Source organism: Silurus aristotelis (assembly GCF_946808225.1).
Source record: "Silurus aristotelis genome assembly, chromosome: 24".
NCBI classification, from domain to species: domain Eukaryota; kingdom Metazoa; phylum Chordata; class Actinopteri; order Siluriformes; family Siluridae; genus Silurus; species Silurus aristotelis.
The window spans coordinates 16,785,097-16,800,996 of NC_139597.1; the positions used below are offsets into that span (position 1 = coordinate 16,785,097).

Genomic DNA, 15,900 nt, shown 5'->3' on the forward strand with positions numbered 1-15,900 from the left:
GAGCAAGTCAGTAGCCTTCATCAATCCATCCACCTGCTCATCCAATGCAGAGTGATAGAGAACTAGAGGCACAAGGAAAGGAGTTGTCCTTAATGGAATGCAAACCAATTACACACGCACACACACACACACACACACGCACACACACACACACACACACGCACGCACGCACGCACACACACGCACACACACACACGCACACAGTGTGAGCGGCAGTAAAGACAAAGCAGTATTTTCTTAGTATAATCTTTGGCCATGTTGTAATGTAAATAAAATGAATGTACATCACCAATAATACTTCATAAACATAGTTACAAAAATATAATTTACCTTGGTCTTATTGATTTGTCTAACAATGTGCTGAATAGAGATATTATTGCCAAAATTCCAAATACATATAGTTTATGAACACAGACTGAATTCAGTACAGATATCAGACTTCATTTGAGTTACAAGGACATGAAATGTTTACTTCACCATATGCATGTGTATCAGAAATACAGTGAACTCTACAAAGTCTAATATTTCACCAGTAAGCTCAAGAGAGAAATCAGGTCCATTTCACCCAAGTAAATGAAGCACTTCAAATGTCTAGGTAGTTGTTTTACTTCTGCTGTTTTCAGTGTGGTTTCTACCTAAAATAAACTATGCGAGTTTTATTTTTCATGGGCTCATTTCCTTCCTAAGTTTAAAAAAAAAAATCCGACCTCATGTATGCATAGCCTATAACAGACCCCTACCATGTCACGTTTTTTTCTTTTTTTACATTCTTGTGTTCCTGAGGAGGTGAAGATGGAGGAACAACATAAATCTTGTTACAAACTGCACAAGATTGCTAGGCCAAATCTGCACCAGCAACATTATGGAATTTTTGCCAAATTCCTGATTTGAGACATAAATGTCTGCAAAGTGACCCAACAATTCAGAATATTTCCTTCTCGTTATCAGCCTCAGCACACAGAGTATTTACAAATGTGTACGATGCCAAGGTCTGGGTGCACTTCTCTTTATAGATCACAAGACACCCTCTGTGCCTTTAACACTGTACTTCCTCCTGAGATCATGGAAGTGGGAATGACCGTTGGTTTGACTGAAGCTCCAAGTTGGTGAAAGTCTGTTGCAAGTGCTGCAACATTTCCGGGAACTCCTATTAAGCTTCATAGTCAAACAATGCTACTGTGATATACATACATCAAATAATGATCTCAAACAATATTGAGGTTTAAGAAACAGGCAGATTCTGTGCTTCTGTGGGTGATTGCAAACCCTAATGTACCTAATGCACAGTATGAGATCGGTTTAAAAACAGACTCTTATCTGTTTAGTCTAACACAGGTTCCAGGTACAGACAAATCGACACTACGCTGCTTCACCACTGCCACAGATGTGACCGCAGCATTTTCTGAGAAGAGTCAGTATTATTGAAGGCCCCCTTTAGCCATACAGTCTATGGTTCTGTCAGGTTTTGAGGTTACACAAACCCCAAACCCCTCTGACCCATCAGACCAGACGTGCTACTTACGGGTTACTGCTGAATAGGAGATTCACCAGCATGAAAATATAAATCTAGTTCCAAAAAGAAAACTCTATAAAGGTATAATGTCATGTTCACAGGGACTTAATCACCCTTAACCACCTCAGTGTGAATAAACACTTTTTTCATGAGCATGTCTGCTCTGTTTATGCACTTCATATATTTGAGAGTTGAGAGATATTTTCTCAGGGGTACAAAACACTGGGAATTAACACCTTATCATACACTATGAACAATAATGTGGAATCTTTACCTGCTCTAGAGATGAATGCAGCAGAGTTGTTTACATACAAGGGACGGCTTAACAGATTGTCATTGGGACTAATATAGACATTTATTCTTCTATAGACATTATGTGAAACATTTAGCGTCCCTGTGCAAAGAGATGTATAGGGGTGTTTGACGGTGGACATGTGTGTCTGCCAAATCCCAATGTAACATTGGTAATATGGCATTGGTTAGTAAGATGACATTACATTAATATTTAGGGCATTTGTTAGAAGCAGTTTACAATGATCTCATTTATACAACTGAGAAGTTGAGGGTTAGAAGCCTTGCTTATGGCCCAGAAAATAAAACTTTAGATTGATAATAAACATTTTTTGGTCTTTCGTAAGCTACATACACTACATAAGATTAAGGTCAGGGTTCTCAACTAAAAAAATTAGAGAGACGCAAATCATACAAACTCTTCTCCATTACATTCTACTAATAATGTTATACATAAACATACCTTTTATATTACACATGCAACTTGAAAGCCATGTGCCCTCTAAAACTGCACATATCTGTTGAAATGTCAGTAACATTAAACTTTAACTAAGCGAACATTTTGGAAAGGACTGAGTTCTGACCTGACAACGTGTAATTGTGTAATTTGTAGGATGAAAAAAAACGGGATGAACCTCAGAGTTAAAAGTCTGAGACACCATTTAAAGTTACAAATATTAAGCAAGAAGTAGCAATGACATGCATGTTTACTAAACCAATCATTTTCATTACGGCTTTGTAACTGATAAGTGAAAAATAATCTCGTTTAGGCAACGCAGCAAAGCAAGTGACAAGAGAAAATGCAAAAATAAAAAATTAAACCTTGATATAAAAATGAAATCTGATCAAATACACTTCAAAAACACTGTTTCATGGTGTCTTTTTCTGTAATACTTGGCTCAAGCTGATCGTTTTTCCACACCTTGTTTAATGCCAAGCACCAAGTGTAGGAACCAGTTGAACTGAACCGTCCAGCCCTTGTCCCGGCAGATTTCAATCTGATCCAGAAAGTGTTTCTGAGCCACTTCTTCTGTGCAGCCCACAGTCAGAGCCTCTCGGATGTACTCTATGTCCTCCTTGCTGGTCAGCTGGGGCATGCCAGTCATCAGCATCATCGAGAACAAAATAATAAGCAAGTTGGTGTGATGGCGCAGAGCCAGATAGGCCTTCACGCATATGTCCTAGATTTAAAAGGAAATAAGTCGATTAGTATATTTACTAATACAATACATACATTTAGCTTATATTCATATACCACAGAGGGGGACATTTCCCAAAGCTTGTGCAAGTAGAGTACAGGCTCAAACATGAACCATGGAATAATATCAATGCAGAGTATTAACTCTTTTGTGAGAGTTACAGGGCTTTGAACAATTTCACAGAAGGGAAAGGCTTGAGAGAGAGAGAGAGAGAGAGAGAGAGAGAGAGAGAAAGAGAGAGAGAGAGAGAGAGAGAGAGAGAGAGAGAGAGAGAGTGTTTATATGCTGAGAGGGCAGACATCCAAGAGAGAACTTTGTTCATGTCATAACTTACACCGATTAGGCTTAACTTTATGGCCACCTGCCTAATATTATGTTGGTCCCCCTGTTGGCACCAACAGCATGAACTTCTTCAGCAGTTTGAGCTACAGGAGCTCATCTGTTGGATTGGACCACACGGACCAGCCTTCGCTCCCCACGTGCATCAATGATCCTCGACCGCCCACGTCCTTGTCGCCAGTTCACCACTGTTCCTTCCTTGGACCGCTTTTAATAGCTTCTGACCACTGCAGACCAGGAACATCCCACAAGAGCTGCAGTTTTGGAGATGCTCTGACCCAGACGTCTAGACATCACAATTACGCTCACACTTGCCCATTTTTCCTGCTTCTACAACTTTGAGGACAAAATGTTTACTTGGTGCCTTATATTATCCACCAATGTGCCATAACAGCTGCCATGCTGAAGTCCTATCAGTGTTCTTCACTTCACTGGTCATAATGTTCTTATGTCATAATGTTATGCTCATCAGCGTGTGTTATAGCTGTGAAAAGTTAGTCCATTCTCAACTTTTACTTCCCAAATCAAGTCGGCTTTGTCATTTTAATGGTATACGGTACAGTAGACAGTGAAATAAAACTACTATCCCCTTAAGAGCAAAGTGCTACTTTAGACGACATAAAAATAAACAGAAAGTAACACAAAACTATCTGGGACACAACATAAAGCACATTTAGTGCAAAGACCAATATAAGACAGTGGTCAGTCTTCCTGTCCCTTTCTTCACTTTGGATCTACCTGATTCATCCAGACACCCTACCTGTGGATGGATTTGACTGTAATTAATATAAACAGTCTGCTACAGTGGCTCAGGACCTCAGATTGCATGAACAGTTTTGTATTTAAGCATCATCACTAAACAGCACACTGAACAATGATGGAAGTGTAATAAATGGTCATTCAGTGTTGAGGATGAGGACGGGTTCCCTTTTGAGTCTGGTTCCTCTAAAGGTTTCATCCTAATGCCATCTAAGGGAGCTTTTCTTTGCCACAGTTGTCATTGGCTCACTCATTCAGATAAACTTATAAATGACAAACTTACAGGCATTAAACGTATGCATTTAACTTCATAACCCTTTTATCTCTGTAAAGCTGCTTTGGGACAATGTGCACTGTCAAAGGCGCAAGAGAAATAAACTTGAACTTGAACTTAAATAAGAGAAATGAGAACTGTGAGACAGTAGATTCAAGGACACTACGACAGAAGATCTGTGTTAGAGCAAATGCATTGTCCATATATTACCTCTCTCTCGCTCGCTCTCTCTCTCTCTCTCTTTTTAAACAAAACACCATGACTTGTTCAGAGAGCTAACATTTGAGACTCCTTCCATAAAAAAATTTCAACAAATTCCAATAAAATTCCTTATTCGATCATAAAAAATAAAAAGAGGTTTCTTCACCTGGAACATGAGGAAATTGGGGCTTGTCTTCTTTCCTGTGGTGCACATGACATAGAGAAAGTCAGGTGTTAAAACAAAAGGGACCCTCTCCTTCGTTATTCCCAGAAAGCTCTTGTAGTTTCCCAGAATGTGTCCAAAGTCAATGTGGAAAAGGTTACCTGAACATAAAAGAATCATTACCTCAGATATTAATAACATTTAATACAGAAATTATACATATAATGAATTGATAAAAAGTAAAAAAAAAAAAAACAAAAACAATAAGCATCGGGAAAATTTTCTTTATTTTCATGCTTTTTGAATTTCACGTGGTGAATATTTATGGTTCATCCCACTAAATTATCTAATTATATAACTATAACAAACCTAAATATCATGCACAGACTAATTAAAAGGTACCCAACAAACTATCCCACAACTATTCATATCAGTCTCCTAGAACCAATTTATCTAAGAGCATACAATGAGCTGTTCATCATATCAAAGTACTCGGGATGTGCATCTCCATATTTGAGGTCGAAGCGATTCACAGCACGATGCACAGTCAACGATATTATAAAATAAAAATACAGTATAAATGAAGCAGCTACAGTGCAATGTGATACGCTTCAACCCCTTTTATGATGCAGTGTGATCCGATTTCGGTTAAAAACAATGCAATTCAACGCAATGGAAAAAATATGATGCTGTGAAATTCAATATGGTAGTTTGCTTTTATTTCTTTGGTTCAGACCGACAGCTAATCCTTCACAAACAGGCTTTTAGTGAAAAAAAAAAAAAAAAAGACAAAAGATAAACTAGAACCAGACATTTTTTTCCTGTTCTGTCTCCAGGAACATGCAGCTCTACCTCTGCCATGTTAATCTTTATTCAACATGACTCTCCGTAGAGAAACAGTTTAGCGAGAAAAAAAAACTATCTACATATAACATTATGTATATTGCATCTACTATTAATTCTATATAAATAAATTATTTTTACTGATGCAAATCTGTTAAAAACGATGCATCACGATGCAAATGGCAACTTTTATCCAATGCACTTTTTTAAATCAAAGCATCACATTGTTAACTTTTAGCACCGATGCAAAGCGAGGAATCTTTCCATCCTTACAAAGTACTTTTGAATCTGATTTCTGGTTTAGAAAACATGAATTACATTTTCCATCGCAGCAAATATGACAATAGTGCTGTTGTGTTTTTACTGCTGGTTTAAGTTTCACAACCTTCAATGTGTCCTTTTTTTAAATAATGCTGGTTTGATGCTTTAAACCAGAGGTCCTGAAACATCGGGTCCCAGCACAGAGTTGCTACCAAGTCGCAAGAATGTTGGTGGAAAATGTTGAGATACACTGTAATATATAATATTATTGTAATATTATAATAATATATATTAATATGTGTTGTGCATTTTAAGTGTTAATTATAGGCTGTACATTTTAGTTTTATAGTTTTTCAGATTCCTTTGTAAAATAAGTGTTTTGTTCTATGTTTGTTTGTTGTATGCAGTTGCTATGGATATGAAATTTGGTAATTATATTTAAAATATATAATATAATGTAAATAAGGCCCCTGATTCAGACAAAATAATAAATTAATACTTCCCACTATGGATATTTTTGTTGTCTCATGAGTGCTTGGATGTTCCTCCTTTGTGATTTACTTGCTTTTATTAGGAACCACTGTACACCTGCACAACTATGCAGTTATCTATTGAAGAAAAGGTGAGTTCTCTGAGGCTTTAATCATGGCAGAGTTGTTGGTCCCAGATGTGCTGGTTTAAATTTTTCATAAACAACTGATCTTCTAGGGTTTTTCACACACAACAATCTCCAGAGTTCACACAGAATGGTGTGAAACACAAACTCATAAGAGACTCAAGTTAGACATTCAAATACTGGAAATAGAACCGGTGGTTTTTCTTCCCCAATCTTCATCTGTCCAGTTTGTGTAAATCTGTGCCTATGATCACATCAGTTCTGTTTTTAGCTAACGAGAATAGAACGTAATGTTTGTGCATCCTGAGATTCTTTTTTGCTCACCAAAGTTGTACAGAGTGATGAGGAGAGTTACGGCAGCTCAGATAATATGGCCTTTTTCCTCGAATCTCTTTCATCAACAAGGTCTTTCCACCCAGTTCTGTCTCTAACCCAATGTTTTTTTAGCACCATTCCAATTCAGCAGTTACTGAAAAACTCGAACCACCACACCCCACCATATACAGTATCTCACAAAAGTAAGTTTCAGTAACCATTGAAGTATATTTTCTCAAGAGACAATACCACAGAAATGAAACCTGTATATATTTTGGAGTTAATGTGCAGTTTGTACAGCAGTACAGATTTACTGTCATCTAAAAATAACTCAACATACAGTCGTTATTGTCAAAATAGCTGCAACAAAAGTGAGTGCACCCTAAGTGAAAACACAATATTTTGTGTGAACATCATTGTTATCCAGCACTGCCTTAATCCTCCTGGGCATGGAATTCACCAGAGCTGCACAGGTTGTTGCTGGGATCCTCTTCCACATAATGACATCACGGAGCTGGTGGATGTTGGACACATGGTGCTTCTTGAGGATCCCCACAGGTGCTCAATAGGGTTTAGGTCTGGAGACATACTTGGCCACTTCACCACCTTCACCTTCCTCAGCAAGGCAGTTGTCATCTTGGCAGGTGTTTCGGGTCGTTATTATGTGAAATAATTGCCATTCGGCCCAGTTTCTAAAGGAAACGCATTATGTTCTGCTTTAGAATGTCACAGTACATGTTGAAATCCATGTTTTCCTCAATGAACCGCAGCTCCTCAGTACCAGCAGCACACATGCAGCCCCAGACCATGATACTACCACCACCATGCTTCTTCATTAACTTCTTTAATGGACCCTTGCGAGGTCTGTTTCAAGTGAAACCCGTCTTGGAAAACATCTGTATGACCCTGGCCACTGTACTGTATCTCAGTTTCAGGGTGTTACTGATCTTCTTATAGCGTCTGCATCTTTGTGGAGACCAACAATTCTAATTCTCAAATCCTCAAAGAGTCTTTACCATGAGGTCCATGTTAAACATCCAGTGGTCAGTATGAGAGAATTGAACTTAAAGCACCAAATATTAACTCCTAATAAAAGATACACAAATTTGTATGGTTCTGTCAAACAGACAAAAACATGAACATGATGAATAGGATGTTTGGCTTTGCACGGTTACACTACATACAGCTGTTATCACTGAGGGTGTACTTACTTTTTGTTGCCAGTTATTTTGCAATAATTACTGCATGTTTTTAGTGGACAGTAAATCTGTACTGCTATAAAAGCTGCACGTTGACTACTCTAAAATATATCTGTTTAATTTTTATAGTATTGCTGAAATGTTAGGGGTTTCCATTTCGTAGATTTAAATGGAGAGCTATCCAGGATAATGCTAGTAAATTATGGTGTGCCACAAGGGTCAGTTCTAGGACCCCTGCTTTTCACAATATACATGCTTCCATTAGGAAATATTATTAGAAGGCATGGAATTAGCTTCCATTGTTATGCTGATGATACCCAGCTATATATTTCATCCAAACCAGGCGATACAGCTCAATTAGCTCGCATAACTGAGTGTGTTGAAGAAATAAGAGATTGGATGACCCATAACTTTCTGCTATTAAATCCTGATAAAACGGAGATTTTGCTCATCGGCCCAAAAAATAGTACACAGAAGCTCCAGCATCTCAGCCTGCATTTAGACGGTTGTTCTGTAACTACTAGTTCAACGGTAAAAGACCTGGGAGTTATTTTAGACAGCAACTTATCTTTTAAAAATCACATCAATCAAGTTACAAAAACAGCCTTCTTTCACCTTAGAAATATTTCTAAGCTAAGAAATATGTTATCTATATCTGATGCAGAGAAGCTCGTCCATGCGTTTATGACCTCTAGAATAGACTACTGTAATGCATTACTAGGTGGATGTCCTGCATCATTAATAAACAAGCTTCAGTTAGTTCAGAATGCCGCAGCAAGAGTTCTTACTAGGTCAAGAAAATACGATCATATAACCCCAATCTTATCGTCCCTACATTGGCTTCCTATTAAGTTTCGAATAGACTACAAACTACTGCTACTCACTTATAAAGCACTAAATGGTTTGGCTCCCATGTATCTATCCAGTCTCTTAACACGCTACAATCCGTCACGCTCCCTGAGATCTCAAAACTCTGGGCTTCTAGTAGTTCCTAGAATAGCAAAGTCCACTAAAGGCGGTAGAGCATTTTCACATTTAGCTCCTAAACTCTGGAATAGTCTTCCTGACAGTGTTCGGGGTTCAGATACACTCTCCCAGTTTAAGTGCAGATTAAAAACATATCTTTTTAGCAAAGCCTACACATAACACACATCACACACATCACATCACAACCTTGTGCTCCAGAACATCTGATCACATGCACATTATCAACTTGTGCTGTTAATATCATGAACAGCAGCTACGCTAATTCCTCTCCACTGCTTCTCTTTCTCTCCCCATCCCGAGGCTTCCTGAGGTTTGGCCAGCTCCAGTCACGTCCCACCTCGTGAAGATTATGGACCTATGGATGATCATGGAGAAGTAGATGCCGAGTGTTTAAAGGCCCTGGCATGGAGAAGCTGATGCTGGATCTATGATGATCACAAATTGTTCTGTATTGTTGAAAGATTTATGACCAAACTTTTGATGTCACCCATATGAGGATGGGTTCCCCTTTGAGTCTGGTTCCTCTCAAGGTTTCTTCCTCATATCATCTAAGGGAGTTTTTCCTTGCCACTGTCGCCACGGCTGCTCATCAGGGACAAACGCACACCATTCACCTTCACTGTTGTTTTCTGTAAAGCTGCTTTGAGACAATGTCTGTTGTGAAAAGCGCTATACAAATAAACTTGACTTGACTTGACTTGACTTACTCACATTTGTGAAATACGGTATTATTATTTATTGTTGTGTGCTGTAGCCACATGATCGGATCAAAAGATAACTGCGTGAAATGTGTACAGTGTAAAGTGTACAGTTGCTCCTAATACATTGGACAGAAAGTATTTTAAAGATGAAAACATTTTTAGCCATAAGAAATGTATGGCTGAAGTGGGAAAATAAACAACAACCGTTTTCCGAGTTGCTCCAGCCCATTTTAAACGCGCTTTGGCCCAAAGCAGATCGCAGCGTTTCTGGATCATGCTCACATATAGCTGCTTCTTTGCATTATAGCATTTTAACATGATCTCCATCACTGGAAGATGGAGAAAACCAGCAACCTAAAATTTGATAATGTGCCAGGTGTAATCCATATTAAATGTTTGAAAATCTCTGACTGACTGAAATTTCTTCTGGGTGGATTCTTAAAAACATGAAACATGCTTATTTACCAGATTCAGTGATCATGATGTTATCATTATGACGATCACCAATCCCCAGGACGTAGGTTGCTACACAGTAGCCTCCACAGGAATACACAAAGCGCTCCACTGCCTGTTGATACTGGAGGGAGAGCAAAAAGCAATGACTTTTTTTATTACACACATTTGAATTATGCAAACATTAGCATGCAAACAAGAAAAAAAACGATACGGATTCGGTACAACTACTGGGTAATACTTGTTATTTCCTGTCAGCAGCGGAGTTTGATTTAACGCCTATTCTAAAATTAAAAGCTGCACTTCAGACAAAGTCCCTGTCGAACCAGGAAGTTCACCCATAGACATTTCCTTCCCCCTCAAATACAAACAATCATGACTTCCAGCAAAAATAACCTACCTTCTCCTCATTCAAACATTTGTCTCGAAGCCACTGGTTCAAGACTTCATCCTTAAAAGCGCCAGTATTCCCCACAGTGCTTTGCTGGATGTTTGCAATGGTGGCAGCATCCTTCACTATCTCAATCATTCCTAAGGCCAAGAATTCATGTGTCTAATCAATCATATCTTACTGAGGTAAACATTTTATTAAATATTCATCTGCAAAAACTTACCAATTTTATTTCCAGTGGAAATACAACCATAAGGCAATAAAGACAAATCCAGTGATTCCGTCTCCCATATAGACTCCATGATCAACAAAATCTGCATTTGGATCAAACAGAGATTTATATATATATATATAAATTATTTATTTTTTTGAGGTTTGACAGCAAGTGTGGGATCCCAGAATACTTTTTGTTGTCTATTTCTGAGTGGTAGCTTAGTGGTTAAGATTCCCAACATTACCAAGCTCCCACTCCTGGACCCATCGGCTGTTAATTAACATTTAAAAGCTCAGTAGCATAAATGTAACTGTAACTGTAAGTAACTCTGGAAACGGAAATTGTCACCTGTAGAATTAACATGTCCTGACGAAGGTCATCTCCATCCTTGAAAATAATCCCAATAGTATCGCTGGACAGAGTGGTGGGGTCAGCTCGCTTAAACTGCAGCCACAAGGGTTTCTTTTTGGATGCCATTACTTTGCATTGCTCAATCTATAAACAGTAAGAGTTTCATTACCAGCTGTCTGACTGAAGTCTGAAGTCTAAAACAAAACACTACAGTCTTATACTGTCTCTTTTTACTTTTATTAAATGTAGCAAAACGTGTCAAACAAGCATACAGAGTTACACTAGTAACAGAGAAAAGACAAAAACAAACATTTTGTAGTGCTTCGCTACATACCACCAGTGCTCCAGCTCGCAGGCTGGGATCATATGGTACTTTAAAGCTGTCAGGTAAACCCTGCATTTGCAGACATTCCAGTTTCTGGCGTAGCTGAAAAACAACTACAGGGAACCAATATTTTTAGATGCCAAGTCCTTCAGGGATTAGAGGTAATGAAATCAGTTTAAGAACACTCAGCATAGACACTCACCTTGCGCTGACACATCATATTTCTCAGCAGATATGGCTTTAACCTCACGGGTGACCTTCTGTAGTGCCTCGGTAATTTCCACCTGCTTCCTGAAGTCCTGCAGCATGGCATCTCCACAGCCTCGTAAGTAAGCCTCTAAAATAACGGCATACCTCTGTTGGTAGTGCATGGACTGAGCTATCTCACTCCGCAAAAACCAGAACAGGAAATGTCCAATTCGTTTGCTCTGTGAAGGAAACTGGGAGTAAGGAAAAATACTTCTATACAGTATTTACAAGATGAACAAAGATACAATTGAACCTACCCTGAGAGCACGCTTGAGGAGGAACCTGGCAAGTGCACTGTCATGATAGGGTTCAAACTTCACAGCCTGGGGGAGATTTGTGATAAAGAACTCAAATGAACAAAGTAACATATTATTTGTTATTTGAATAAGAAATACACAACTGTTAGAATAATGAATAGGACAACTGGAGCAAACAGTCACTCACTACTTTTATAGATGGACCTATTTGAATAGTCAACTAGGGGATTTTTTTTTTCCTACTGTCAGTTTAAAAAAAACGTAAAAATGCAAAACCTACTGGGCAATATTAAACTATCATAAAGACTTACCTGAACCAGCTGCAAAAGGTACCGAAGGACATCATCGTCACCGAGGGTCTCCAATTTCCTGACAGCCATAGTGCGGACATTTGCATCAGAAAAGTGGCAGTCCAATAGCTGCATAGCTAAACCCACATCCAGAGGGCTCCGGTCCCATGCGGTGCTTCTCTCTAGGAGTTGGTGTGTGATCGTGACGGCTTCCTGTTTTCCCCACTTTACTGAACCAAGAAACTTCGGGTAGGCTGCAGGATAGCGCACACACTCCAGCCTGAAATGCCAGAGCAGTTCCTTGTCCTCTGCACTGAGTGGATGCAGAGGGTCCGTAGTGACAATTTGATCGAACTGCTTGCGTAAATGGTTTGGCATCTCCCTTTTCCCTCGTTCCCCTTCTATTTCTGAGGCATCTCTCGACTCCCGGCTCTTAGGCAAAGCAACTGGGTAGCAATACTTGTCCAGTAGCACTGCAATCGCCATGGAACTGGTTTTGTCCGGATTGGTGGCAGATGTGAGTTTATCGGCATTTACGTTACTGTTATCCTCGCTCTTCTCAGGCATCTTCCACATGTGCAGGATGAACTCGCCCTGCCTAAGTAAAGACCGATGGTCCACCACCAGCAGGTTTACGTAGTAGAGAAGTTTCTCTCTCTTGTTTTTGCTGTCGTACGAAGCACAGTCTTTGGAAGTCTGCGTTTGTGCTTTGCCACACGAAACCTGCAGATTCAGCCGAGCACCTTTGGGCAAATCTTTAATCTTGATGTTGAAATCAAGCCAGGTATTCCACAGCACCTCTTCCGTGAAAGGCTTCGAGGACGTTCTCTCCTGAGCGAGCAGCTGCTGCCCATGGAAAATACTGGCCTCCACAAAGACAATGAGTTCTGAATTACGAGGCAGCACTGGTATGTCAATCCCCAGGATTTTGACTCTGAACTTGCGATTGCAGTCCCAGAGCGAGACAGTGAACACCTTCTCATGGTCTTTCTCATTAATCGTCAATTGCTCATGAGTACCAGCCACACCAGTGCAGTCATCCACCTGTGACCAATCCTCCTTCGGGACCACATCTAGCTCAGGATCTGGAGGAGATTCAAGCACCAAATGGATCTCTTCTCCACTTTTGAGGCACTGTCTGATCCAGTGAAAATCTTTGATAGGATAGTTCCCAAAGAGATATTCTTCTCTTCCACAAACCCTCAGAACAAAATCGGACTCACTGACATCCTCAGGTATGCCGAGCAACGCCCTCTTGTTTGTAGCCTTAATAAAAAAACTCTGAAGAACCTGAAATGGTGTGTCGTCAATTGATACCTTTATTGTCTGACTTGAGGTGTCTTTGTGTATCACAACAAGGATGTGGTTGTTAGTGATCTTACTCAGCAGGTAATCAGGTAACTGTTTGGTGGTGATCCAGGGATCCATTGAGTAAAGTTTGGGATCGCGGTCAATCAGTTCGATTTTTCTGGTTGTAAGTAACTTCCTCCTCGTGAACTCCAGCTCATCGTCATGAACGTTGCTGACGTCCGTGACATCATACCCTATTAGATGACTTAGAAATTTCTGGTATTGGATGGATTCTTCAGAAGGCTGTGGCTTTAAAACCAGATAGATTTTTCCAACATCCTTTTTAAGTGCTTTCCAGTAGCGAATGCAGTCCAGGGTCTGAAACACCTGGTGCTTGTCATAGATCTCACACCAGCTGCCTTTCTTTTGGTAGAGCAGGATGCAGTGTTCTGGTGAGTATTTCTGGTAGAATTCAGGGCACATATTGGTTGTGACTGCCTTCAGCCACAGCTGTCCTTTTACCTGCCCTACCGTCCAGTTCCCGATCACATCCAACTGCAGAGTGTCGGGGTTTTTGGTCGTTTTGTTAGTCGTAGGAAGCACGAACTCCAATGTTAAATGATCCATTGCTGCTGACGAATTTGAAGTGAACGCTTTCATTTTCCTCCTCCTCCTCCGGGTTTCACCTCGAAAAACTACCGGTGATTCGTCATCACTTCCGTGCTGCTCCATAACCAATGCTGAAAACATGTCAGAAAAAATAACATTCAGAATCAGAACCAGAATCAGGTTTATTGGCCAAATGTGCTGACACACATAAGGAATTCGGTTCCAGCTGTTAGTGACCCAAAGTACAGACATAAATAACACTATACATTCAGCTTGGACTACACAAGACAAAAATTCCTTCGAATTCCTAATAATATTCTTAATAATTCCTTTATCAGAGAACTCCAGAGAACTCATTCATCATGTCGTTCTTGTACACTTAAAGGTCGGACGAGGTGAAAGTGGGTGTTTTTTTTTGTCATGAACACTGACCGAGAAGCAACACGGGTCTTTACTGGATTGAGTTGAGAGACTCTGATCTGATTCAGACACACGTGCTTAGTGTAACATTAACGGGACACAAACTGAACCCTGAAGATCCTGAAAATTCATAAAGACTCAGAACCTTCTCATAGGAGGGGGTCAACTTATTCATAGAGGAAGTCACAAAAACAGGAAGCAATACAATGTTTCTTCACAACAACCTACACACCAATTTCCTTTTATAGAAATTTTAATTGATATTTATTCTAATGGAATGTGCGAATCTAAATAAGTAAACAAACAAGTAAATAAATAAATAAACAAACAAACAAACAAACAGCATGACTTGCTGTACCGTTACAATCTGATGCACATCCTTTCTCTGAGCTACAGGACACATGCGGAAGTTTATCTTCTTACACTTTCTGAAAGAAAGGAGGAGACCAAAACCGCTTCTTCTTATTTTCTTTTTCTCGGAGGCGCTTCAGATTAAAAAGGTCCAGAATGACGGAGCAAAAACTCACCGTTCAGCAGAAACACGGCGGACAGACCGAGTCCCAGACATGGGTGCGAACAAGGGGGTCCGATCAGCGCCAGAAACACGGTCTCTTTCTGAAGTTTCCTCTCTGATCTGTCACACAAGTGGCACTTTCAGCATTTACCCCCCCCCCCCCCCCCCCCCGCCCCGGGGCAGATGACGTCTTCAGCGGCTCGTTGGCTACTGGGAAGTTTCCGAGCTGCTCATTTTTGTTTCTCATTTGACACCCAAATTTTGTTTGTTTTTGTTGCTCCATTCATCCGATTGTATTTAATGACCTAAGTCTGATCGCTTTCTCCTCGAGTCTAATTTCATATTCCGCCATTTTGGTTCACACCGCTAATAACAGTAGTCCTTATTTACAGACTTAACAAGAGGAAAAATTATAGGATACATTTTTTTCCATTTTCTTTCTTTTTGTCTTATATCATTTTTTATTATTTTACTTTTGTTGTTATTACTGTCGTGCCTGTAATCTTCATGTCCACTCTAAAATCCCCGACAATTTTGAATGGTCCTTTAGTGCCACCTAGTGGCTTTGTTCCAAAAAAGAAGGTTGTTTAATGATATTCTTCTTCTTCTTCTTCTTTCGGCTGCTCCCATTAGGGGTCGCCACAGCGGATCATCCGTCTCCATACCCCCCTGTCCTCTACATCTGCCTTTTTCAAACCAACTACCTGCATGTCTTCCCTCACCACATCCATAAACCTCCTCCTTGGTCTTCCTCTTTTCCTCCTTCCTGGTGTCTCCATCCTCAGCATTCTCCTACCGATACACCCCATGTCCCTCCTCTGTACATATCCAAACCATCTCAATCTCGCCTCCCACACCTTGTCTCCGAAACGTCCT

At 39.9% G+C, this 15,900-nt stretch overlaps 1 protein-coding gene across 1 annotated transcript; it reads right to left on the minus strand.

Annotated features, from left to right (window-relative positions):
* Positions 1–232: 232 nt before the first annotated feature.
* On the minus strand, positions 233–15,563 carry pik3cg (phosphatidylinositol-4,5-bisphosphate 3-kinase, catalytic subunit gamma). Its single transcript, XM_083528314.1, has 11 exons — positions 15,038–15,563; positions 12,213–14,221; positions 11,902–11,967; positions 11,598–11,823; positions 11,405–11,508; positions 11,068–11,214; positions 10,729–10,819; positions 10,515–10,645; positions 10,127–10,238; positions 4,743–4,900; positions 233–2,985 (listed from the first exon to the last, which is right to left on the minus strand). The coding sequence occupies exons 2-11, from the start codon at positions 14,211–14,213 to the stop codon at positions 2,704–2,706; spliced, it is 3,318 nt and encodes a 1,105-aa protein (XP_083384440.1). The 5' UTR covers positions 14,214–14,221; positions 15,038–15,563; the 3' UTR covers positions 233–2,703.
* Positions 15,564–15,900: the final 337 nt, after the last annotated feature.

Excerpts from the sequence above, each read along its gene's own strand:
- pik3cg (XM_083528314.1), bottom strand. The coding sequence starts at position 14,213 with ATGGAGCAGCACGGAAGTGATGACGAATCACCGGTAGTTTTTCGAGGT. Across the intron at positions 11,968-12,212 it reads ACCTTTTGCAGCTGGTTCAG|GCTGTGAAGTTTGAACCCTA; the intron begins GTAAGTCTTTAT and ends AATCTCCCCCAG. Across the intron at positions 10,646-10,728 it reads TTCCACTGGAAATAAAATTG|GAATGATTGAGATAGTGAAG; the intron begins GTAAGTTTTTGC and ends TCTTGGCCTTAG.